The 27,110-nt window shown below is 38.4% G+C and overlaps 1 protein-coding gene across 1 annotated transcript in view; it reads right to left on the reverse strand.

The window, feature by feature from the left end:
- The window catches only part of LOC118834457 (aminopeptidase O (putative)), a 542,097-nt gene that overhangs the window by 184,759 nt on the left and 330,228 nt on the right, over positions 1-27,110 (reverse strand). Inside the window, exon 10 of the mRNA XM_036741906.1 lies at positions 9,068-9,111. Coding sequence (XP_036597801.1) covers positions 9,068-9,111 — 44 coding nt within the window. The remainder of the gene's footprint in view (positions 1-9,067; positions 9,112-27,110) is intronic.

Here is a 27,110-nt window from a genome sequence, read left to right on the forward strand (position 1 = left end):
TTTTTTCCATCATGGTTGCTGACAGCTTGCCCTTCTCCATTCTGAAACATTTCAGTTCCTATCTTTTGATTATTTTGTTCTTATACATTTGAATCAATTCCCTGTATATCTTAGCTATCAGATCTTTATCAGAGAAACTTGCTGAAACTATTTTCCCCCAATTTTTATTGCTGCTGGTTCTGGGCCCTGTGTCGGTGGTCAGAATGCTTTGGGTTTCTAACCACATTGGAGCTTCCTCTTCTGAGCACTCCAGGCTTTCTGTCTGTTGGTATGGACTGTTGCAGGCTTTCAAGTGCCCCTAGAGCACAGATGTATTGGCATATGTTTAATAATAATTTCTCCGGTGAAAAAATGTATGCAGAAATTTTCCCTTGCCAGCCTGAGCCATATCCAGCATACCCCTGCCCTAGACAATCTCTTGTCTCTATTCTTCTGACTTGTTTACCTGTGCTGGTGCTCACTCTTCTGGTGGTATTCCTTTCTCCTGGATGTCTTTTTATACAGTCCTGGCCTGGATGAAGGTGCTTTTCTTGCTGGTTTTCTTGATCATTGTCCAATCTGGTGCTCTTTTTAGATCTTTGCTGGAGTACATGTGTGAGAACTGAGCTCCTCTGCAACTGTTCAAGCAGCCATCTGGGATCTCTGGCTGTTAGGAGCTCAGAAGTCATTGACTCCGCCTTCTTAATTCTTCTTTCTTAGGGAAGGGCAGAGTCTTGAAAAGCCAGAACAGCTTAGCAGCAGCAAGTCCCACAAAGAACTAATGCTCACAGAATACATTTTGATCTTGAAGCTCCTCTTTGTGTCCCCCAAAAGAGCACTTCAATCTAGGATTAGGGTTAACTCTAGGGCTATTGGTCCAAGAGTACCCTTTATGCTTCCCCATAATATGTTCTACTAATTTATAGCAAACACTAGCTCAGAATACAATAAAAACCAGATTACTTTATAAGGACACAAAACTCATTATAAAAGTACAAACAGCAAATAAGCAAAATTTAAAAAGAGAAGGAAATTACTGAGGGTAAGGGATTCTAGTTTGCCAAGTAGCTATGAGGCAGAGGGGAATAAAGTGGAGCGGGGATAAATCCACCAATTTCTAATGCCACAGCAAATTCTGTTCAGGCAGATTACTCAGTAAGTGGGTCAGTGAACCAGAGAAAGCTCAAACTGCTCTTGGGTATATTCAATTCTGGGCAACTTAACTCTTCTCTTGCAATCATGTGGCCACTGGTTCCCTTGGGCTCCAAAGTTCCACCATGATCCTTAAGTCCTTCCTTCCAACTTGGAAAAACTATACTTCCCATTAATACCTTTGGCAATAAGGGACTACATGTTAAGAATGAAAAAGAAAACCTCCCAACACTGAAAAGGCACTATGCTATCTCAGTGGAAACTGTTGTATTTGTGTCTTGAAAGTCTGAAATATTTTTCTTGAAAAAAAAAATAATAATTTTCACTTACATAGTACTTTAAGTCTTATAAAGTATTTTACTTATACTAACCCTGTTTTGTACAAGTATAACTACTTCCATTGTGCAGATGACAAAAATAAGGCTCAGAAAAATAAAATGACTTGATTAGCATCCCATGGCTACTGGTTTCAAACTTAAATCCTCTGATTCCAAATCCTGTGTCATGCTGCTTCCTAAATAAACAATCGTAACAGAAAAAGAGACCTGGGCGCCACTGAAGGAAGAAAGTGCATCCACTTTTGTACTTTTTTGGCAACAGTTTCTGGGGCAATGGACGTATCCTATTAGTTGATCAAGAATCAGACGGGTCAGATATGAAATAAAAAACAAAGCCTTGCAGGTAAATTATGGTTCTTGGTATCGTGAATGCTCTTCACACCTGATATGAGTTTGGCATTAGGCAAACACTCAACCACATACCAACTTGGAAAATCAACCACTGTAAATCTGAAATCCCGCCCCTGGACATTCCAGAAGAGACTATGAGAGCAGAGAAAGCTGCACCTTTTAATAGCAGCCTTCTGAAAAGCAAAGGTATAGCCAAGGTCCATATCAGTCTTTTCATGAAATGTAATTTCCTTCAACATTAAGAGGGTGAAATGGAAAACTCGAAACCAAACAATTTATCTGAATGAGCTGTTTGTATTAGTTCTAGGGAGATGAACTAGCCTGTCTTGTTTTAATATTATTTTTGCCACCTACATTAAGAAAACTACTTGTTATTAGTGAAACTCAAATTCCACTGCCGTTTTTTTCAGTAAAAAAGATGAGGCCTGGGGGGGGCGGAGCCAAGATGGCGGCTGGTAAGCAGGGACTAGAGTGAGCTCTGTACCCGAGTCCCTCCAAAAACCTATAAAAAATGGCTCTGAACCAATTCTAGAATGGCAGAACCCACAGAACAGCAGACGGAAGCAGGGCTCCAGCCCAGGACAGCCTGGATGGTCTCTGAGTGAAGTTTATTCCACACGGAGCTGGGAGCTGGGCACGGAGTGGAGCAGAGCCCACCCTGAGCGGCGTGGACCATCCAGACCAGAAGCCGGGCGGAGGGGGCCCTAGCGCCCTGAATATGTGAGCTGCGGCAGTTACCAGACCCCTCGACCCACAAACACCAAAGACTGCGGAGAAGGTTAGTGGGAAAAGCTGTGGGAGTAGAAGGAGTTCGAGGTTCGGCTTCCAGCCCCGGGGGCAGCGGAGGTGGGGCAGCTACAGCTGTTGTTACTTCCAGCTCCAGGCCCACCTGGTGGGAGGAATTAAGTGGCGGATCAGAGCAGGGGAGCACAGCCTGCGGAAGATCTAAGCCCAGTTCGGGTTGGGGGTTGGGGAAGGAGCAGTGCGGGTCTGACAGAGCTGGCACCTCCCCCCCAAACGTGGAACATAGAACTCATTAGTCTACAAGCAGTCATACCCCACTGAAAAACTCAAGGGTCAAGTTAGTTGGTTGGGAACATGGCCAGGCAGCGAAAACGCGCCCAGATTCAGTCTCAGACTTTGGATTCTTTCTTTGGTGACAAAGAAGACCAAAACATACAGCCTAAAGAAGACAACAAAGTCATAGAGCCTACAACAAAAGCCTCCAAGAAAAACATGAACTGGCCCCAGGCCATAGAAGAACTCAAAAAGGATTTGGAAAAGCAAGTTAGAGAAGTAGAGGAAAAATTGGGAAGAGAAATGAGAAGGTTGCGAGAAAACCATGAAAAACAAGTCAATGACTTGCTAAAGGAGACCCAAAAAAATACTGAAAAATACACTGAAGAAAACAACACCTTAAAAAACAGACTAACTCAAATGGCAAAAGAGCTCCAAAAAGCCAGTGAGGAGAAGAATGCCTTGAAAGGCAGAATTAGCCAAATGGAAAAGGAGGTCCAAAAGACCACTGAAGAAAATACTACTTTAAAAATTAGATTGGAGCAAGTGGAAGCTAGTGACTTTATGAGAAATCAAGATATTATAAAACAGAACCAAAGGAATGAAAAAATGGAAGACAATGTGAAATATCTCCTTGGAAAAACCACTGACCTGGAAAATAGATCCAGGAGAGATAATTTAAAAATTATTGGACTACCTGAAAGCCATGATCAAAAAAAGAGCCTAAATACCATCTTTCACGAAATTATCCAGGAGAACTGCCCTGATATTCTAGAGCCACAGGGCAAAATAGAAATTGAAAGAATCCATCGATCTCCTCCTCAAATAGATCCCAAAAAGAAATCTCCTAGGAATATTGTTGCCAAATTCCAGAGCTCCCAGATCAAGGAGAAAATACTGCAAGCTGCCAGAAAGAAACAATTTGAGTATTGTGGAAACCCAATCAGAATAACCCAAGATCTGGCAGCTTCTACATTAAGAGATTGGAAAGCTTGGAATGCGATATTCCGGAGGTCAATGGAGCTAGGATTAAAACCTAGAATCACCTACCCAGCAAAACTGAGTATCATGTTCCGAGGCAAAATATGGATTTTCAGTAAAATAGAGGACTTTCAAGCTTTCTCAGTGAAAAGACCAGAACTGAATAGAAAACTTGACTTTCAAACACAAGAATCAAGAGAAGCATGAAAAGGTAATCAAGAAACGGAAATTGCAAGGGACTTACTAAAGTTGAACTGTTTTGTTTACATTCCTACGTGGAAAGATGATGTGTATGATTTATGAGACCTCAGTATTAGGGTAGTTGAAGGGAATATGCATATATATATATGTTTATGTATATATATATGGGTGAATGTGTATGTATGTATGTATATATCTATGTGTATATATATGTATGTGTATGTATATGTATATATATGTGTTTATATATATAAATATATATATGTAAAAGAGAGAGAGCAGACACAGGGTGAGTTGAAGATGAAGGGGAGACATCTAAAAGAAATAAAATGAAATTAAGGGATGAGAGAGCAACATACTGAGAGAGGGAGATAGGGAGAGATAGAATGGGGTGGATTATCTCAAGTAAAGGTGGCAAGAGGAAGCAGTTCTATGGGAGGAGGGGAGAGGGCAGGTGAGGGGGGAATGAGTGAACCTTGCTCTCATCAGATTTGGCCTGAGGGGGAATACCATACATACTCAGTTGGGTATCTTACCCCACAGGAAAGAAGAGGGAGGAAGATTAAAAAAAAAATAAAAGGGGGGGATGATGGAGGGGAGGGCAGATGGGGGTGGAGGTAATCAAAACAAACACTTTGGAAAGGGGACAGGGTCAAGGGAGAAAATTCAATAAAGCGGGATGGGTTGGGAAGGAGCAAAATGTAGTTAGCCTTTCACAACATGAGTATTGTGGAAGGGTTATACATAATGATACATGTGTGGCCTAGGTTGAATTGCTCAACTTCTTAGGGAGGGTGGGTGGGAAGGGAAGAGGGGAGAGAATTTGGAACTCAAAGTTTTAAAATCAGATGTTCAAAAAAAAAAAAGGTTTTGCATGCAACTAAAAAATAAGATACACAGGCAATGGGGCGTAGAAATTTATCTAGCCCTACAAGAAAGGAAGGGAAAGGTGGATGAGAGGGGAGGGCAGTGATAGAGGGGAGGGCTGACTGGGGAACAGGGCAACCAGAATATAAGCCATCTTGGAGTGGGCGGGGAGGGTAGAAATGGGGAGAAAATTTGTAATTCAAAATGTTGTGAAAATCAATGCTGAAAACCAAATATGTTAAATAAATAAATTTAAATTAAAAAAAAAGATGAGGCCTAAGCTCAATACACAGAATAAAAGGCCATCATTCAGCTGTTAAGTGATCATTACATCTTTTCATCCATCTCCTTTTGTCCTGTCTATGGTGGCTTAGCTCTAATAATTCAATTGAATTAACCTCTATGAGCAAAGTTTGACAACGATACCAAGTTTGTTGAACTAAAATATGAAAAATGGATAACCCTGACCCTCAAGGAGCTTACAATAGAATATATGAATGCAATGTGCAAGTATATCACACAGGATGTTATAGGGGCAAAAGAAAATGTACTTTAGAAAAATTGGAGGAGGGAATCAATCGCATCAGCTGGGGAGTGGGGTGAAAGGAGAGGGAAACGTTTAGTGAAGGCTTCCAGGACAATTTAAAAGAAACCTTCCTGTGAGAAGCCAAATTTGGATTACCTATGATTGAAACAGTTACATAAAAAACTTGGGTATCGGTCTGCGTATTGATTTGATCTGCTGTGCATCTAGGACAGAATGCTGTAGTGCATCTGGCAATCCAATAACTTTGTTTTTAAAGCACAGTTTCACTTTTGGGGTTGGGAGGAAGAAAGGTAAATTCATTCTTACATTTCAACTCAAAGATTTACTATGTCAGAGTTTCCTCCTTTTAACATTTGGAAACAAAATTCTGCTACTAATAATTTGGTTCCAGACCAAATACAGGGCTTCTGTATCCTTGACTGTATTTGGTTCCAGACCAAATACGGGGCTTCTGTATCCTGACTGTATTTGGTTCCAGACCAAATACAGGGCTTCTGTATCCTGACTGTATCAGACCTTATCTAAAGTGCTGCATTCAACTCTGGATCCCACATTTTAGGCACATTATCAGACAAGAGTTATCCAGAGGAAGACGGAAGGAGATGTAAAAGTTGGTAAAGGAGGCTAGAAACTATGCCACATATGGGGATAGGAATGTTTCTCTTGGAGGAGAGAAATTTTGTGAAGGAAGGAAATAAGCACTTATTAAGCACCTACTATATGCCAGGCACTGTCCTAAGCATCTAAAAAATCTTATTTGACCCTCACAACAACTCTAGGAGTTATTTTAAGGCACACACAGGTTCAAGGTCACATAGCTATTAAGTGTCTGAGGCCAAATTTGAACTCTGGTCTCTCAGACTCAAGTGTGCCATCTAGCACTTCTTGACGGGTAGTGGTAGCAACTGTCTCCTAATATGTCAAGGATTGTCATGTGTAGGTTCAGACGCGTTCTGCTTGGCCCCTGAGGGCACAAGTAGCCGCAAGGGGTGGAAGATAAAAGAAAGGGAGATTTCAGATCCATATATGGAAAAACTTCCTAACAGTTAAAACTGTGCAAAAGGAGAACTTGGAGAGATACAGTAATACGTGCAAAAATGGAACTAAGTTGGGAGATCAATGTTGTTAAACTACCTTTCCTTTCCTTCTTTGTGATCTTATAAGTAGTTGAAAACAATGAAACCATTTCTACTTAATTAGGCATTCTTAATCTTTTTTGGTGTGTGTATCACAGACCCCTTTGACAGTTTGGTGAAGCCCATGGGTGCGCCTTCTCAGAATCATGTTTTTAAATGTATAAAACAAAATAGGACTTAAAAAGAAGACAATGTTATTTAAAGATAATTATCAAAAGATAAGTTCATGATCCCCAAGTTAAGAACTTTGTTTTCCAGGGGTTTGCACTTCTGGAGTACATGACACCCTCTTTTCTTTAGGTAGGTCTCATCTCTGGTGTTTTCATTTGCTGTCTGGTAGAAAAGATTGGTCTCTAAGCAGTAGGCTTGTATAATGCCCTTTGGGTTAGAACTTAAGTTATCTGAAGAACCGGGTTGAACTGTCTGTTGTATGAAATGTAGTACTGATTTTGATTGGGGAAATGAGAAATCTCAATGTATAACACCTTCCCACCGATGGCACTTAAACTAGGTGGTAGGCATTCATAGCACTAATTCTGCAGTTTTCAAGAGTGTCCTTTATCCTTAAAAAGCTCTTTTGCAGGATAAAATAAATAAGGTAGAAAGAAAAGCCACTTCTTTCCATTTCATGATCCTTACAACTCAAGAATTGTGGCAATTTCTTGGAGGAGTTTTCATTCCAGCCCAGTCAGCATGACAGAACCCAATGAAGATTCACTTTGACTAGTTTCCAGAAAAAAAAAAAACTGCCCAGGCATTATTTTTTCTCCTAGGGGTTTATTTAAACACTGCACATCTTGAGTTCTATGTTTAATATAATTTCACTTGGAGACAAGGGAACTTAAGTTTTTCCTTCTGAAAAGTGAAAACAAATTTCTGCAGTCCTATAATCCTTGAGTTGAAGTATGTGAAAACTGGAGAAGGTGAACGCAATATGTGGATTTATATCACCATCCTTGGGGCATGTAGTGTAAGTGATCCCTTGTACTCTTTGACTTTCACCCTGTTTATCGCTTATTGAAGAAGGAAGGCAGGAAGGCAGGCAGGAACGAAGGAAGGAAGGGAGGGAGGGAGGCAGGCAGGCAGGAAGGAAGGAAGGTAGGCAGAGTAGGTATTGTATTCTATGCTTTACAAATGTTATCTCATTTGATCCTCACAACTACCCTGGGAGGCAGGTGATATCATCATCTCCATTTCACACTGAGGCACCCAGTGGCAAAATGACTTGCCTGAGGTCATACAGCTATTAAGAGGCTGGATTTGAAGTCAGGTCTTCCTGACTCCAGGCTGAGTATTCTATCCACTGACTCCTTGATTTTCCCCTTGTGGAAAATAGTAAAGATAACATAAGATTCCTTCCATATAAAATACAACCATATGGATGAGAATTGGAAATCGAGGGGATACTCATCAAGTGGGGAATGGCTGAACAAGCTGTGGTATATGATTGGGATGGAATGTTATTGTGCTATAAGAAATCACAAGCATGATGACTTCAGAAAAACCTAGAAAGACTTACATGAACTGATGCAAAGTGCAGTAAGCAGAACCAGGAGAATATTGTACACAGTAACAGCAATACTGTATGATGAAGAATTGTGAATGACTTAGCTATTCTCAGCAATATTCAGCAAATCCAAGACAATTCCAAAGGACTCATGATGAGGCATGCTATCTGCCTCCAGAGAAAGAACTGATATTGTCTGGATACAGACTGAAGCATGCTATTTTTCACTTTCATTCATTTTTTAATCAAGTCTTCTTGTACAAAATGAGCAATATGGAAATATTGTACATGATTGCACATGTATAACCTATATTGGATTGCAATGATTGCTTACTCAGGGAGGAGGGGCAGGGAGGGATAGAATTTGGAACTCAAAACTTTAAAAAATGCTTAAAAATTGTTTTAATATGTAATTGGAGAAAAAGAAAATATTGTAAAAAATTAAAGTGAAATAAAATACAACCACAGGTGAAATAGGCTAGAAAACACTAAAGCAGTGATACCCTGCTGCATATCCTGATAACACCCTCACCCCCTACTGTCTTGCTTTGTGTGATCCTTGTTCATTAAACCTCCATATATGATCTAACCAATATGGCTGAAATCTTCTTGTTCTTTTAGGATCTTAGAGGTAACAATTTGTCACTGTGGCTGTCCAACTTTTATCTCTCATTTTTAACTTTAAATGACTGGCCTACCTCCTTTTCCAGTCATACTTATCTTCCACAATATCTTTCATGCTGTATCTTGCACCCATTCTTGTAAGAGGTTGTAGGCTGCTTTTTTGTGTGGCTCATTAGGCTATTTATCATTTTAAACATTTGGAAATTGTGATGTGATAGAATTCAAAGCTACATACCATAGCCCAGCATATCTACCACATATAGTCATAAGCCAAAGTATGGAAGATGGATGAGTGGATAAGCCTAGAAGCACCCTGTTTAAAAAGCTAATTCAAGCTGCTCCCACCCCCACCTCCATTTCCACTTACCGTTTTTCTTCTGAAATATCTTCCAGCAGCATATGAAGAAAATCCTGCAGAAAAAACAAAGCAGACCCATTAACATGTCTATTGATAAATTATCTTGAAGCTACATTCATTTTTGATAAAGCTTTACTAGCAACTACAAATAACTGCTAAGGAGCCCCCTGTATAACCACACAATCACTTATTCAATGTTCCAACTCAACCAGTTAAAGGAGGCAATTGTGCAAGAACCACAACAAATAAAAATTTTAAGGTGTTTCATTATTTACCTTAGCCCAACAGCCTATTTCATTCAGAGTGAAACCATTGTCATCTTCAATTTACAGACACAAGTATACTTTTTAAAAAATTAATCAGATATTCTTTAAAAGCACTTCTGTGAAAAACCCTTTTCACCTGTTAGCCTTAATGAAATCAGCAACGAGCTCCTAATTGTCTTACTAAAAGAAAATAGGGAAAAGGTACCTGATCATTTTTGTTAAAAAACCATTCTAAATCAGAAAGTACTTATCCGAGCCCTTGATTTCCTCCACACAGCTCTTCCTATCTATTTTAGACCACACTAAACTCTGCTTCTTTGAAATGGTTTTAAATACATAACTTTTAATATTTCATTGTTGCCTAATTATCTGTATATCTTAGTCATCTCAATAATTAGACTAGATTCCTCGAGAACAGAAACTAGACATATTTCTTTTGTATCTCCCACAGTGCTAAGCATAGCAGAGGATACATAGCAGAGTGATAACAACTTATAAGAGATATGTTATTTTTAACATTTAATTTTTAGATCCACAACAAGGGGGTGGAGCCAAGATAGCAGCTGGAAAGCAGGGACTAGTGTGAGCTCCCCGCCAAGTCCCTCCAAAAACCTATAAAAATGGCTCTGAACCAATTCTAGAACTGCGGAACCCACAAAATAGCAGAAGGAAGCAGGGCTCCAGCCCAGGACAGCCTGGATGGTTGCTGGGTGAGGTCTTTCGCGCATGGAGCTGGGAGCGGAGTGGAGCAGAGCAAGCCCAGCGTGGGCCGCACGGACCAAGCAGACAACCAGACCAGGAGCTGGGCGGAGCAGGCCCTAGTGCCCTGAATCAGTGAGCTGTGGCAGTTGCCAGACTTCTCAACCCACAAACACCAAACACAACAGAGAAGGTTAGTGGGAAAAGCTGCTGGGGACAGGGTGATAGAGTTCGAGGTTCAACCACCACCCTGGGGGCAGCGGAGGTGGGGCACCTACAGAACTACAGCTGTAGTTACTTCCAGTCCCAGGCCCACCTGGTGGGAGGAATTAAGTGGTGGATCAGAGCAGGAGTGCAGAGCCTGCTGACGATCTAAGTCCAGTCCAGGTTGGGGGTTCTTGGGGAAGGAGGAGTGCTGGTTTGGCAGAGCTGGCTGTAATAGCTCTGAAATCAGCAGTGCATCCCCCCAAGCTTAGAACATAGTACTTTTTACTCTACAAGCAGTCATACCCCATTGAAAAACTCAAGGGTGAAGTAAGTTGGCTGGGAACATGGCCAGGCAGCGAAAATGCACCCAGATGCAGTCTCAGACTTTGGAATCTTTCTTTGATGACAAAGAAGACCAAAACATACAGCCAGAAAAAAGTCAACAAAGTCAAAGAGCCTACATCAAAAGCCTCCAAGAAAAACATGAACTGGTCTCAGGCCATGGAAGAGCTCAAAAAGGATTTGGAGAAGCAAGTTAGAGAAGGAAAAAAGCAAGTGAGAGGAAAAATTGGGAAGAGAAATGAGAAGGATGCAAGAAAACCATGAAAAACAAGTCAATGACTTGCTAAAGGAGACCCAGAAAAATACTGAAAAATACACTGAAGAAAACAACACCTTAAAAAATGACTAACTCAAATGGCAAAAGAGCTCCAAAAAGCCAATGAGGAGAAGAATGCCTTGAAAGGCAGAATTTGCCAAATGGAAAAGGAGGTCCAAAAGACCACTGAAGAAAATACTACCTTAAAAATTAGATTGGAGCAAGTGGAAGCTAGTGACTTGATGAGAAATCAAGATATCATAAAACAGAACCAAAGGAATGAAAAAGTGGAAGACAATGTGAAATATCTCATTAGAAAAAGCACTGACCTGGAAAATAGATCCAGGAGAGATCATTTAAAAATTATTGGACTACCTGAAAGCCATGATCAAAAAAAGAGCCTAGATATCAGCTTTCAAGAAATTATCCAGGAGAACTGCCCTGATATTCTAGAGCCACAGGGCAAAATAGAAATTGAAAGAATCCACTGATCGCCTCCTCAAATAGATCCCAAAAAGAAAACTCCGAGAAATATTGTTGCCAAATTCCAGAGCTCCCAGATCAAGGAGAAAATACTGCAAGCAGCCAGAAAGAAACAATTTGAGTATTGTGGAAACCCAATCAGAATAACCCAAGATCTGGCAGCTTCTACATTAAGAGATTGAAGGGCTTGGAATGCGATATTCCAGAGGTCAATGGAGCTACGATTAAAACCTAGAATCACCTACCCAGCGAAACTGAGTATCATGTTCCAAGGCAAAATATGGATTTTCAATAAAATAGAGGATGTTCAAGCTTTCTCAGTGAAAAGACCAGATCTGAATAGAAAATTTGACTTTGAAACACAAGAATCAAGAGAAGCATGAAAAGGTAATCAAGAAAAAGAACAAGAAAAAGAAATTGCAGGGGACTTACTAAAGTTGAACTGTTTTGTTTACATTCCTACATGGAAAGATGATGTGTATGATTCATGAGACCTCAGTATTAGGGTAGCTGAAGGGAATATGCATATATAGATGATATAGATATAGATATAGATATAGATATAGATATAGATATAGATATAGGTGTGTGTGTGTGTGTATATATATGTGTGTGTATGTATATATATATGTGTATGTGTGTGTCTGTATGTATATATGTATGTGTACACACACACACACACCTATATCTATATCTATATCTATGTATGTGTACATATATGTATGTACTATATATGTATGTGTACACACACACACACACACATATATATATATATATATTGAGAGAGAGAGAGAGAGAGAGAGAGAGATAGAGAGAGAGAGAGGGAGAGGGGCACAGGGGGAGTTGAAGATGAAGGGATGATATCTAAAAGAAATAAAATCAAATTAAGGGATGAGAGAAGAATATATTGAAAGAGGGAGAAAGGGAGAGATAGAATGGGGCAAATTATCTCGTATAAAAGTGGCAAGAAAAAGCAGTTCTTCAGGAAGAGAAGAGAAGGCAGGTGAGGGGGAATGGGTGAATCTTGCCCTCATCAGATTTGACCTGAGGAGGGAATACCATACACACTCAATTGGGTATCTTACCCCACAGGAAAGAAGGAGGAAGAAGACAAAAAACGGGGGACGACAGAAGGGAGGGCAGACAGGGGGAGGAGGTAATCAAAAACAAACACTTTCGAAAGGGGACAGGGTCAAGGAAGAAAATTGGATAAAGGGGGATAGGTTAGGAAGGAGCAAAATATAGTTAGTCTTTCACAACATGAGTATTGTGGAAGGGTTATACATAATGATACGCATGTGGCCTATGTTGAATTGCTTGACTTCTTAGGGAGGGTGGGTGGGAAGGGAAGAGGGGAGGGAATTTGGAACTCAAAATTTTAAAAACAGATGTTCAAAAACAACAAAAAAAAGTTTTTGCATGCAACTAGAAAATAAGATACACAGGCAATGGGGCATAGAAATTTATCTTGCCCTACAAGAAAGGAAGGGAAAAGGGGATGGGAGGGTAGTGGGGTGACAGAAGGGAGGGCTGACTGGGGAACAGGGCAACCAGAATATACGCCATCTTGGAGTGGGGTGGAAGGGTAGAAATGGGGAGAAAATTTGCAATTCAAACTCTTGTGAAAATCAATGGTGAAAACTAAATATATTAAATAAATTAAATTTAAAAAAAAGTAATATCCTTAACAACTCAAAACTAAGTTTTAAGCCCATCAACAGGGGAAAGCAAAATAAAACAGGGCAAATCAAAACAGATTTGGGCAATGAACTGGGTCCAGAAATGAATGGAAGTATGAAAGCCGGATGGATTGCATTTAAGAAATTGAATGGCATTACAATGACCCCCGAGTTTCTATCTGAAATAAAAGTCAATGATGCTGTATGATTGCAAATAGGATATGGGATTCAGCAATAAAGTACTGTCCAGTAAAAATAAAAAAAAACATTCAATTTTTATTTTTTCTAAATTACATGTAAACAAATTTTAACATTCTTTTTAGAAAAAAAATTTGAGTTTCATATCTCTCCAACCCTACCCTCCCTCCCCCATCCTTGAGTAAGCATATATATATATGTATATAGAATATACATATGGTAGTGGTGGTGGTGTTTAGTCGTTTCCAGCTCTTTGTGACTACACTGATTATATTGTCCTTGGGGTTTTCTTGGCGAAGATACTGGAGTGGTTTGCCATTTCCTTCTCCAGTGGGTTAAGGCAAACAGAGGTTAAGTGATTTGCCCAGGGTCACATAACTATTAAGTGCTTGAGGCTGGATTTGAACTCAGGTCTTCCTAACTCCAAGCCCAGTACTCTATCTATCCACTGAGCCATCAAACTGCCTCCTAGATTATACATGTGCAGTCATGCAAAATAGTTTCATATTAACCATGTTGCAAAAGATAATGCAGACCAAAAAAACACAAAAAACAAAAACAAGAATAAAAAAGAAAGTTTAAAAAGCATGCATTTAGATTCCTTTAGTTCTTTTTCTGGAGGTGGATTGTATTTTTCACCATAAGTCCTTCAGAATTGTCTTGCATTATTGTATTGCTGAGAATAGCTAAGTCTATCAAAGTTGATCATCAAACACTGTTGCTGTTACTGTGTACAAAGTTCTCCTGGTTCTGCTCATTTCACTTTGCATCATTTCATGTAAGTCTTTCCAGGTTTTTCGGAAAGCATCTTGCTTGTCAGTTCTAAAACCACAATAGCATTCCATCACAATCATATACCACGACTTGTTCAATCATTCCCCGGTTGATTGGCATCCGTTCGATTTCCAATACTTTGCCATCACAAAAAGAACTCTATGAATACTTTTGTACATACAGGTCCTTTTCTTATTTCTTTGATCTCTTTGGGCTTGTTGTTTGTCCATTTTTGAGGAGGACTAATGACATCATGGGTGACGTCTTGACTCATGCATGAATTGGATTTAAGTGAGGCAGAGTTGTGCAAAGTCATCAGCCTCACTATCCCTTCCTGAATCATTAAAGTCCGTTAGCAGGACAAAATTCAAGATGACTGGCAATGGACCAGTATGCAGTTGATGACTCTGGCATCTTCAATGCCATAGCAAACTTGACAGACCTAGTAGTGGTATTGCTGGGTCAAAGGGTATGCACAGCTTTTTTTTCTTTTTTGGAGGGTGTAAGGCAAGGCAATTGGGGTTAAGTGACTTGCCCAAGGTCACACAGGTAGTAAATATATCAAGTGTCTGAGACCGGATTTGAACTCAGGTCCTCCTGACTCCAGGGCTGGTGCTCTACTCACTGTGCCACCTAGCTGCCCCCAGTATGCACAGTTCTGGAGCCCTTTGAGTATAGTTCCTACCTGCTTTACGGAATTACTGGACCAGTTCACAATTCCAGCAACGCCATATTAGTGTCCCTATTTTACCACATCCCCTCCAACATTTGTCATTTTCCTTTTCTATCCTATTAGCCAATCTGATAGGTATGAGGTGATACTCAAGAGTTTTAATTTACATTTCTCGATTCAATAGTGATTTAGAGCATTTTTTCATGTGAGTATTGATAACTTTGATTTCTTCTTCTGAAAACTGCCTGTTCATATCCTTTGTCCACTTAAAAATTAGAGAATGACTCCTATTCTTATAAATTTTGATACAGTTCTTTGTATATTTTAGAAATAAGGCCTCTATCAGAGAAACTTGCTGTAAAATTTTCCTCCAGTTTCCCGTTTTCCTTTTAATCTTGGCTACATTAATTTTGTTTGTGCAAAAACCTTTTAATTTGATGTAATCGAAATCACCCATTGAATGAATGAATGAATGAATGATATCCTGTAGTGTTCCCTCTCTCTTGCTTGGTCATAAATTCTTTCCTTATCCATAAATCTGATAAAATATTCCATGCTCTCTTAGTTTACTTATAATATCACCATAATATCTAAATCACATACCCATTTTAACCTTATTTTGGTATACAGTGTGAGATGATGTTTTTGCCTAGTTTCTATCAAACTATTTTCTAGTCTTCCCAGCAATTTTTGTCAAATAGTGATTTTCCCCCCTAAATCTTGGATCTTTGAATTTGTTAAGCATTAGATTACTATGGTCATTTACTATTGTGTACGTATACTTAATCTATTCCACTGGTCTACCAGTATATTTCTTAGCCAGATTTTTTGATGATTACTGCTTTGTAATACAGTTTGTATCTGGTACTGCTAAGCTATCTTCTTTCACGTTTTTTTTTCATTGATTCCCTTGATATTCTTGAACTTTTGTTCTTCCAGATGAATCATGCTACTGTTTCTTCTCGATCTATAAAAATTCTAATACATAAATTAGATAGAATTGTCATCTTTACTATATTAGCTTGGCCTATCCATGAGCAATTAATATTCCTCCAGTTGTTTAGATCTGGATTTATTTGTGTTTTCTAATTGTATTCATGTAGTTCTTGGGTTTGTAGGAAAGTAGGAAAAAAAAAGTAGTGGAGACTCCCACATACTTTATATTATCTACAGTTATTTTAAATGGAATTTCTTTTTCTATCTCTTTCTATTGGATTATGTTGGTAACATATAGAAATGCTAATGATTTATGTGGGTTTATTTTGTGTCCTGTAGCTTTGCTGAAGGTATTTATTATTTCAACTAGCTTTTTAGTTGATTCTCTAAGTATACCATGATATCATCTGCAAAGACTGAGTTTTCTTTCATCATTGCCTATTCTAATTCCTTCAATTTCTTTTTCTTGTCTTATTGCGATAACTAGCATTCCTAGAATAATCATGAATAGTAGTGATGAGAATGGGCATTCTTGCCTAACCCCTGGTCTTACTGGAAAGGCTTCTACCTTATCCCCATTGTAGATAATGTTTGCTGATGGTTTTAGATAAGATACTACTTGTCATTTTAAGGAAATCTCCATTTATTCCTACGCTTTCTAGTGTTTGTAATAAAGAATGAGTGTTGTATTTTGTCAAAAGCTTTAACAGAGATTTGTTGGCTGAACTGAACTATTTACCAAAAAGTTGTTGTTGTGTTTCTCCTTTGTTTTTTAAGAAGACCATGACATCAGGAAGATGATGACATGACTTGCAGACTTTGATTTGGGTGAAGGAGGGCTGTGCAAGGTCACCAGCCTCACTTTCTCCTCTAGAGCCATCTGTGTCCAGTGGCCAGATATTCAACAGGATGACTGGAGATGGCCCAGGATGCATTGGGAGACCTTGGCCCTTTTAGGCTAAGGCCGTTTCAGGTTCTCACTTTGAGTGAGGTAAGGCCCATTCAGTGAATAGGCCTCTTAAAGAAGTGAGTCAAGGGATGGTCTCTTGAATTGAAAAAAAAATCAAACTGGGAGGGGAAGACCCTCAGGGTTGTGGTTCAAAAGAGAAGCAGTTACTATGGATGTTCACTCTGAGCCAGGACAGCCCAAAATATAGCCATTAAGTGGTGCTTGGGCAGGGACCTATTGTGGTCCAATCTATGGGCTCCTGAGTGAGATGGGTTTAAGGTTTGGTCTTTGAGAAAAGAAAGAGAGAGAGAGACAGAGAGAGAGAGAGAGAGAGAGAGAGAGAGAGAGAGGAAGGCAGGAAGGAAGGAACCTAGCCAGTAAACCCCAAATTAACTGGGCAGCAAAAAGTAGGAAAAAAAAGTAGTGGAGATCAGTTAGTTTTATGACTGAGGCACTGAACTCATGTCAGTTCAGTTCAATAAATATTTCTTAAGTCTCAGCTATGCATAAAACCCTATCCTAAGCAGAGGATGAAAAACATTTCTAGTCATCATGTTAAAAAGTATTTATTAAGTACCTACTATATGTAATGCACAAAGAATACAAAGAAAGGCAAAAATATTTTCTGTCTTAAAACTAATTTTTTTTCCAGTTTCATTCAGTAGTATGTGAATGAAGTAGCAAAGGAAGCAATGGTGTGAGGTTGGGCTTGGCAGAGCAAGACTGGTGACAGGATAAGGGTGCAAGTATTGGAGAGATAAGGATAATATAGAGTTGAATTGGTTAAGCAGAAGTTGAGATGGAGAATGGAAGACAGTATAACCTATGAAGGAATAATGACCTGGAAAAGAACTAAGGGGCAGAGGTCATGGTGAGGACAAAGAACAAGGTTAGAGAATGTAAGACAATGAAAAAGATGGCATGACTTCAGAGTTATTGAACATGGAACTGGAATACTGTAGGCAAGATCAAGAGAACAACTATCTCACTGTGTAACTGAGGAGCAGGTCATGGGAAATGAGTAAGTTGAGAAACTGGGAGGTTAAGATGTTTATGGAAGTATCAATATGTGTGTCGAAGGCCCCTAGTGTGAAGGCAGGAGCTAGGGAGGAGAGAAAGTCTGAATCAGGTATTGGACTCAATGAGGAAGAAAGGAGACTGTCCTGGAGGCTGGTAAAGCGCTACCAGAATCTTGTCTGAGTGATAAATACGGATTGAATGAACCTCAAAGAGTAAAAGGTTATTGAACGATGGTGGTAGAGGGAGAACCTGGGAATGGCCATAGGGATTAAGGAGTATTTCAAACCTCCCTCCACCCATCACAACTAATGAGTGCTGTGGGGTAGGAGTGAAAGTGTAACAAGTTCTAGAAAGGGTGGCCAGGGAAGCTGTGTCATCAGAAAGGGAGCAGGTCTCAATGAGTACAATAAAATGGAAGGGATGAGAAACGAAAAGGTTTAAGAAGAAAGCAACTTTGGTACTTAGGAAACAGGCATTCCAATAAATATTTTTTCCCAGTAAATATTTTTAAATTAATTTTTAAAATTAAATTTTATTGTTTTTCTGAAGACCTTCATTCTTTCCCTCCTTCCCCCAACTGAGAAAGCAAACTAAATAAAACCCCTATTACAAACATGTATAGTCAAGCAAAACAAATTCCAATACTGACCATGTCCAACTACCCCCGCTCCATGTCTCAAGCAGCATTCTGAGTCCACTACCTCTCTATCATGAGTCCTTCACTGATCAGTCGCAAGCACTTTCAACAGTGTTTGTCTTTACAACATTGTTATTTTATAAATTGTACTCTCCTCACTTCACTCTGCATCATTTCATATGTCTTGCCAGGTTTCTCTGAAACCATCCCCTACACCTTTTCCTACAACACAACAATATTCAATCACATTTATATACCCTAACTTATTCATGCATTCCCCAATTTGTGGGCACCCCTTCAGTTTTCAATTCTTTGTCATCACAAAAAGAGCGACTTTAAATAGTTTTGTATGCATGGATCCTTTTCCTCCTTTGCTCTCTTTAGAGTCTCAATGTAATAGGAGCATTACTGGGTCAAAGGGTATGTACAGTTTAATAGCTTTCTGTAGCATAATTCCTGGTTTTCTTTGTAGAATGGCTAGACCAGTTCACAACTCCATCAATAACGCATTAATATACCTGTCTTCCTATAGCCCCTCCAGCGTTTATTTTCCTTTTTTGTCAACTTTGCCAGCCTGATGGATTTGAGGTGGCACTTCAATTATTTAATTGGTGTTTATTATATTAGCTTGGCCTACACAAGTAGATAGATCTTTAGTGGGACATTGGGGACATCAGATTGAGGGGGAGGGGAACAAGGAAATAGGCAGCAGGTGAAGGGGAACGGGATTTGTACACAACAGCTGGGATTATTGGCATAGGGCAGTTATGATGTGGCGGGAGTGTGCTTATCACTAAGGAATAGGTTAAGTTAGGTCCCTAAGAGGTCAGGTGGCTGGTATGAAGGTGGGCCAGGTTGCAGAATAAGCCAGTAATGGATAGTGAGCAAGAAGGGCAGGATTTCTCTTGATAGAGAGGTTCCAGGCATGGACTCATCAATCACTGCATGGGCCTTCACAAGAGCTTATTGTCTACTAGGAAAAGATAGGACATGTACCCAGGCAAATACACAAGTAGGCAGAGTGTAACGAGGGCAAAAGAGAATTCCATACAAAATGCTCTAGCATAAGTTGAGGAAAGAGAGGATATTTTTACCTAGGGAATTGGGGAGGATTCCATCGCACCTGATCTGACCTTTTAAACAAGAGAAAGATGCTGTCAGATGGAGTCGAGGGAAACTAAGCATTCCAGGCTCGGGCCTTTTAGGATGCATAAAAACTCCTCCTACAAGGACAAGGACCTAAATATGTAAACATGTACATTGTGGTGACTGACTTACTATGAGGAGGTAATTTAGGGCCCAACAAAGTCTGTCTTTCACTCTTATTGATGGCCCTTCCCTGCTGTTTCTTGGTACAGCCCACTGACTGGTAGGTTACAGCTTACCAAGTATTAATGCCGTATTCTAGATAAGGAAATAGAGAGGTGATATGTCCAAAGTGTCAAGGTGAATGACTGGCAGAGCCAGGAATGGGATTCTTGCCTGGAATGTTGATAATAGCTTTTGAAAGAACTGAAAGCCAAAAAATGTTGGGTTTTTTGAAAAATATTTTAAAACAACTCTAAAATCCCAAGCACAGAGAGAATTAAGATATACTCAGGGACGCTATTATTATGATTATTAAACCTTCTGATTTCCTGTCCATTCCAGTGATGGCAAAATGACCAGTTTGAGGAAGTAAATGGTTTCATTGGTGGTCTTATCTATATACTCATACAAATTTGATAACAGAAAAATTGATAGTCTTCACACTATTTGAATAGGTTTTGCCCTTACCTATCACACTCCACCTTGTGTTATACATACAGACTAAAAATTACAGATATTAAAAATTACAGACAAATGTGAGTGCTGCAAAAACAAACAAGCCTACAGCTTCCTAAAATCTTAAACACCCCAGATTTTTGTCCTTTGAGAGAAAAAAATGTTTATTGTCACTCAGTGCCTAGCATATTGCCTCTCACGTAATTTGGTGCTTAATAAATCTTTGCTTGTGGAAATGAATCGCCCAGAGGTAGGCAAAGCAGGTGGCATGAATTCATGCCTTAATGAGCCTATATCTAATAATCAAAGTAAAATAAAAAACATTTTTGGCACCTTCTGAAATCAAAGGATTTGGCCATAAGTATGAATATCATTCAAGCACTGAAATATCACCTAAATTGAAAAAAGTATCCCCACAAGGAAGCGGTCTTGTGTGTGTGTGGCGAGGAAGGGGAAGGTCCTTTTTGAAATCTCAGTTTGAAGTTCTGTGCTTAAATTTATGCTGTAGGATCTTTTTATTGCTTCTTTCCTCCTCCTCCCTCTGCTGGTGCTACATCCATAGCTATTGAAGTACTATAAAAGAAAGCTTTTGCCACCAAAGTCTTTGACTGTCAAATGGTTCAAAATCAGAAACTGATATGACTTTATCGTTAGAAAGAACCGAGGACCTTTCCATCTGATTCAGAGCTGAAATGTTCATATATGTGTTCTTTTCAAGGAATGTGAGCTCCTTGAGAGCAGAGACTGTTTTACTTTTTCATTTGTATCCCCAGAACTTGCCTTCATGCTTTGCACACAGCAAGCACTTTAAAATACTTTATGTATTCATTCATTCTCATAAGTTTTAGAGATATTCATTTTCTTTAAAGGACTTAGGCTAATAATAATAATAGCTAGAATTTATATAGTGCTTTACATATATTATTTTATCTGCAAATCAACCCTGAAAGTTAGGTGCTATTACTGTCCCAATTTTACAGTTGAGGAAACTTGGTATGTTGACTCGTTGTTATGAATTTTCTAGTTTTTAATGATTTATTCTTTCACTAACAATTCTTTAATATTAAATCATTTGGTCTCCATTTAAGTTTAAATCTTTTCTTCTATAACTTCATTGCATGATACACGGTGTTCCTAAAGTCTGGACACATAGGCAAAAATGCATATTTTCAAGAAATGAAATGAATGAAATTTCCAACATTTTATTTAGCTGAATATACAAATAACATCTTCAATATGATTTCCATCATTTGTGATACAAAGGTTGATGTTCTTTGCAAGATTCACATGAATTCGATGCAATAACTCCACATTGCTGGCAATTTTACTACATTCACTCTTTACGCATTCAATCAAGGGTGTTGCATCTGTGATTTTCATTGAGTACACCTTCTCCTTTAGCATACCCCAGAAAAAGAAGTCAAGGGGGCTTAGGTCTATTAATATTCCAAATATTTCAAAATATTCATTTTGCACATGTGTCCAGACTTTAGGGACACCTTGTATTCAGTAATGGATGTATTAAATATTTCTGCTTCCCTGCATTTGTTTTTAAGGTTTTTATGTCCAACTATATATGGCCAGTTTTTATAAAGGTACCACACACACCTTAGAAATATGTATACCCTTTCCTATTCCTATTCCGTAATCACCAAAGAGCTATTGTATCTAATGTTTCTAGAGATCTATTCAGATCCTTTACTTATTTCTTATTTATTTTTTCTAATATTTATTGATGTCTGAAAGGGGACATTTCAAGATCCCCAACTATTATAGTTTGGCCGTACATTTCTCCCTGCAATTTGACCAACTTTTCCTTTAAGTACCATGATGCTATGCCATTTGTTGCATATGTATATTAAGAATTCATATTAATTCATTTTATGTTGCCTTTAGGCATAATGTAGCTTCCCTGTATCTCTTTTAATCAAGTCTATTTTATTGTTGCCTTGTCTAAAGTCATAATTGCTATACTTGCTTTTTTAATTAATCTGAAGCATCAAAGATTTTGCTACAGTCCATTATTTTAACTCTGTGAAAATCATTATTTCAAATGTGTTTCTGGTAAACAAGGTATTGTTGGACTCTGCTTTCTAATCTACTCTGTTCTCCTTTTCCATTTCATGGGGGAGTTCATCCTTTTCACATTCATGGGTATAACTGTTAATTAATTGCATGTTCCCTTTATCCTTTCCTTTTAATACCTTTTCCTCTCTTTACCAAGAAGAAGAGGCTGGTAAGAGATAGGGAGCGTGTCTAGTAGTCTATATGTGGTGCAATTCACTTGTGTTCCTCTGCCCTTCTCTTCCCCTTGCCATGACTCAGATCACAAATTCTCACCCTTTTTTCTTTCCTCCTCAGTGAGGATAGAATTTGTTTGGCCGATCCCTTCCTGAACCTACCTTCTCTTTATTCCTTCCTCTCTCTTCTTTCAGTTCCTTTTTGTTTCTCTCTTCAGCTGAATACAGCTCTACAGATAATTCTTGAATGTGTGTGTTTTTGTCCGTGTTCTACATTTCTTTGTCCAGTTTAGATGAAAGTGAGATTCAAGTGACACATACTATCCCATCTCTTCCTCCATTTTTATATAGTTATTTTCTTGTGCACATTAATGTTTCAAAAATCCGGCTAGCAGCTGTTGTGGGGGGTGAAAGACCAACACAAGCCCAGCAACAAACGCGCTACCAGCACACTGCAAAAGCCCAGGTTCTTTTGATCTGCTTTAGTAAGGAAAGCAACGTAAAGGACTTGACAAGTTAACTTTAATTCAGCATACAAATACCATTTACTTAGTTCAGGGGAAAAAGCCAGCACTCTGAACTTCGGAGCAAATACAAACAAATTACAAACATCGACAGACAGACCAAATATAGATTCACAGTTACCAACATCTAGGTTCAGCCTGGGAGCTCATAACAAGGACTGGCCCAGAGTCACGCACACCACCACAGCTGTGGGTAAGAGCTCCAAAAAAGAGAATGCCAACCCCTGGTTTTATATCTTTTTCAGGGTCAAGGGTGAGTCACACATGCAATTCACCCACGTGACCTAGAATCGTGACAAAGAGGCGACAAACCCATGTGGTCTAAAAGCCTCTGATGTCCCAAACATGTCACTCAAACTCATGTGTAAACTAGGCCCTCCCCTGAGGCAAGCAGGCACCAAGGACTCCCAATCTAATCAAGGAAACAAAGGCCAAACTCTTCAAGGGCACTTGGTTGAACTGAGTGCTAAGAGCCCATTTTGCTTAATTAAGTGATGTTCATCAATTACTGCATCCTCTGGTGCTCCTCTTCAATCATACTAGAGTAAAGTGAGAGAGTTGAACTCTACTGTTTCCTCTCACACAGTCACCTTTGCTGGTCCCAACTGGTCATTTATTGAATGTGGTATTAAAGGTGAAAGAGGAAATCTATGTTCTCCTCAGTTCAGGAGTTCCCTTTAATGATGCAGATCACAATCCCTGGTACCAGTGGAATATTCTTGCTGGCTGTCCATATGTTAGCCCTTACACTTGCCATGTGACCAGACCATCTTTTCTTTTTATCATAAATTCCTTCATGAGATCCAGTGCTCTTGTTCTTCTGAGTTCCTCGTTGGCTAGATGCTGCAACCTGCTCACATCTTCGATGTTCTTCTTTACTGCCCTCTGTGTGTTAGTCATCTTTTAGTTCTTTGGTGGCAGTTACATGCCCAAAAAACTGTACAAGGTTAATAAACAAAGATGAACCTTTACTTTCAAGGAACATTTAGGGTCATTAAAAGGAATTTGCAATTTCACAAAATTGCAAATCAATCTAACCTGTTTTCTTCCTCCTGTCAAACACTGGGCCCTTCTTCTGTCTGTCTGTACTGTCTGTCCCAGACATGAGGACTGTTGGACAAGCTCTATAGGGTATCCATCCAAATGCAATTGAGCAATAGATACTCTTGTTCCATTTTGTCCTTCCTCTGTGGATAGAAAGGCCAGATTCCTTTGAGTTCTTTCAGATCCCTTCCAGGAGGCTCTACTCTCTTTTGGGACTTAATGCCATCAGCATATCATCTGTATAATGGAGGACCTCATCATCTCCAGAGAATCATCTCTTCAATCTGAACTCCATACTGAATATCCTACATCAGAGTGGCAAATATCTCCCTATTTCATGCCTCACCTAATGTTTATTATTAGGTCATTAAATAGGGGCATTTTTATTGTTTTATAATGTTTGATGTATGAATGGGAGACATCTTATTGTAAAAAAGCCTCCAAGATGATTTTTTTCTTTTCTTATCAAATGAAATGCCTTTTCATAATTAACAAATGATAAACACAATGAGATCTTGTATTCTTTATATATTTCAGTTACAGTAATATGGTAAAGATGTGGTTCATAGGATCATAGATCTACAGCTAGAAGGGGGTTCAGAGGCCCTCTTATTCAATCTCTCATTTTGCAGATAAGGAAGATATGGCTTAGAGGAAGTTCAATGACTTGTCCAAAGTCATGCTGGTGGTAAGCATAAGAGTTCTGCTGTTGAATATCACTTGCAGAAGTCTTTTTGTTTCTGATACTAATTAAGAATACCCTTGATTCATATTTTATAAGGTTTTATACAGATGGGAAGGCATAGGTTGTTAGTTATTGGTGTTCTCTTAATCATCTTTTTTCATTATTAATAAATTCTAAGAATTTTTCCACATTTTGGTACCTTGCTCTTTTTCAGATATTTTCATAGGTCCCTCATTGCCCTCACAATTGTATCATCTCCAGTATTAATGTTCTCAATACGTTCTTGGTAAAATTCAGCTGTTTTTCCTTTTTTCTCTTTAGCATCAAATCTTACCCCCTTTATGAGTACATCTGGGACTATAATGTTAGGGTTCAAATGTGTTGGTTCCACTAATTTTTTAATGGTTTTAATAAATATTTTCTATTTTTCTTCTGTTTGTATCATTCCATTTTTAACTTTGAAAGCCTGTGGGATTACTTAGATATCTTACCAAACCTTCTTTAAACTGGTTTTACACTCCACTATTTCTCTCTGCTTTTTGAGATGATATTATCCATAACTGTTCATCTTCCTTTGTAAAATTTTATATATTAGTTTAAAATATTCTAGCTCATTGTGGCCTTGAACAATCATTTCTCTGCTTCTGGCAAGTAAGTTGTTAGCTGACTAAGGCACTTTCTGGACTCTTTTGGCCTCTTTGTTGTGGCAATGAATTAACATTATTTAAACTTTCAGGTGAAATTATTATCTTTATTGCTAACATCATTACTTTGTCCATTTCCCATTTTTGACCATCAATTATTTGTTTAAATAATTACTTTCTTCTTTTTAGCTTCTAATTCTGATCTTAGATGATCAGAAAGACATATGATTAAGGGTTAATTCTGTTCTTAATGGTATGATTTCGTATTTGCCATGTCCAGTGCCTATCAATTCTGTTTTTGAAGGAAAGTGTTCATGACAGAGAGATGTGATACTCCTTGAATAATCTATAGTCTTTGGCTTTTCTTATTCTTTTTTCCTGAAACATGCATTCTCATATATTTCTTCTGATTCTCATTCTTTCAGAACACCTTTGTTTTAAAATCACTAGCTATCAGAGTATATGTTGATTTAATTTTGAGCAATTTTTTAATTTAGTTTTTCCTAGAATTTCTCTACCACTTTATCCTCAGCAATTAATATTGGTGCATAAACTGCCATTATTTTGATGGTGGGCTTTTTTAAAAAATGATTTGTATTAATACTATAATGTGTGATGACTAAATATCCTATGAGATAATATTTCTTGGTATAAAACCCACTTACCAATGCCTTTCTTTGGCTCAGGGAGAGGCCTGGGCCATCCTTTGATTTATCTGTAACTCTTTGCTAATTTCACTTATCCATTCAGTGTCATCTCTACATCATTAGAGTCAGACTTTGTGCAGGATCTACAGCAATGCTGTCAAACTCAATGGAGGCCACCAAACTGTACATAAGGATCCCTGTGGGTCACATATTGACTTTGCTTTAAAATCTATTATTACCTATTTTTATTGCATTTTTTGCCATTTTGTTAAATATTTCCCAATTACATTTTAATCTGGCTTTAGGTCACATTCAGGAGTGATGTGAGCTATAGGTGGTACATGGGCTGCTTGTTTCAACATCTAGAGATCAACATTTTATTAAGGACACATAAGACGGCCTTCCCAGGCTCCTCTTCAGCATTCTCTATGGACAAGTATGAAACTCTCTGATCAAGCTCTCTATGAAGCTTCACATATCAGGGCAGAATCTGCTATTTAGAAGACTGTCAACATGCTTATCATTATATGGGTTAGGTTTAATCTTTTATGGGCTAGACTACAAGAACAAACTCTAGAGGGTTGGGAAAACTCAGAATAGATGTTTAGATAAGAAAACAGATAAAATTTAGAAAAAAATGAAAATCTGCAATCTTCATTGTCTAAATATTCTCTTTCTATTGACAGACTAAAGTAGTTCTAATACATGAGTGAAATCTATAAGTTCATTTTTGTTTATGATTTTATATTCCATTTGTTGCAGAAATTTCACTGAAAGCACACTAAGTAAATTCTCTCTATTAGGAGGAATAATGAAGGGTTTCCTCTTGTTGAAACCCCTGTTCTATGCTTGAAATTTCACTTATCTGTTGCTAATTCCAATAAAATAAACAAAAATCTAATATTAGAAACATACAGGTCGTACAATGAAAATGGCGGGGGGGGGGGGGGGAGAATCTCAAACTGATTAATGCCTCACATCTGAAGTCATCTCCTCGCACCTGCAGTGAATATCTTGAGGGGGAAAAACATGGGAACAAAACTAGTATTCAGAATGAGAACAATTATTTTCATTTAGTTTTTTCTCTTCCTCAAAATGGTTATCTTTACAATTGTTCTACAGAAGGGTAGTTTTTAGAAATTCATTATTCATAATTTCAATTCTAATACATCAATGTATTTGCTCTAAAAATATTTGATTAGTTTAATGGCAGCTAGTGAGCTTATGAAAAAGCCAAATACAGTAATTACAACTTCATACTAATTTTACTTCATTACAGTCCTATATTCCATATCAGTTTATCCTACATTTGCCCCATAATTTATGTTCAATTATGCTGGGCAAAAATTACATTAGCAATGGCAAAGAGCAAAACGTAATTGCAT

The sequence above is a fragment of the Trichosurus vulpecula genome, chromosome 1 (genome assembly GCF_011100635.1).
Source record: "Trichosurus vulpecula isolate mTriVul1 chromosome 1, mTriVul1.pri, whole genome shotgun sequence".
Lineage (NCBI taxonomy): Eukaryota > Metazoa > Chordata > Mammalia > Diprotodontia > Phalangeridae > Trichosurus > Trichosurus vulpecula.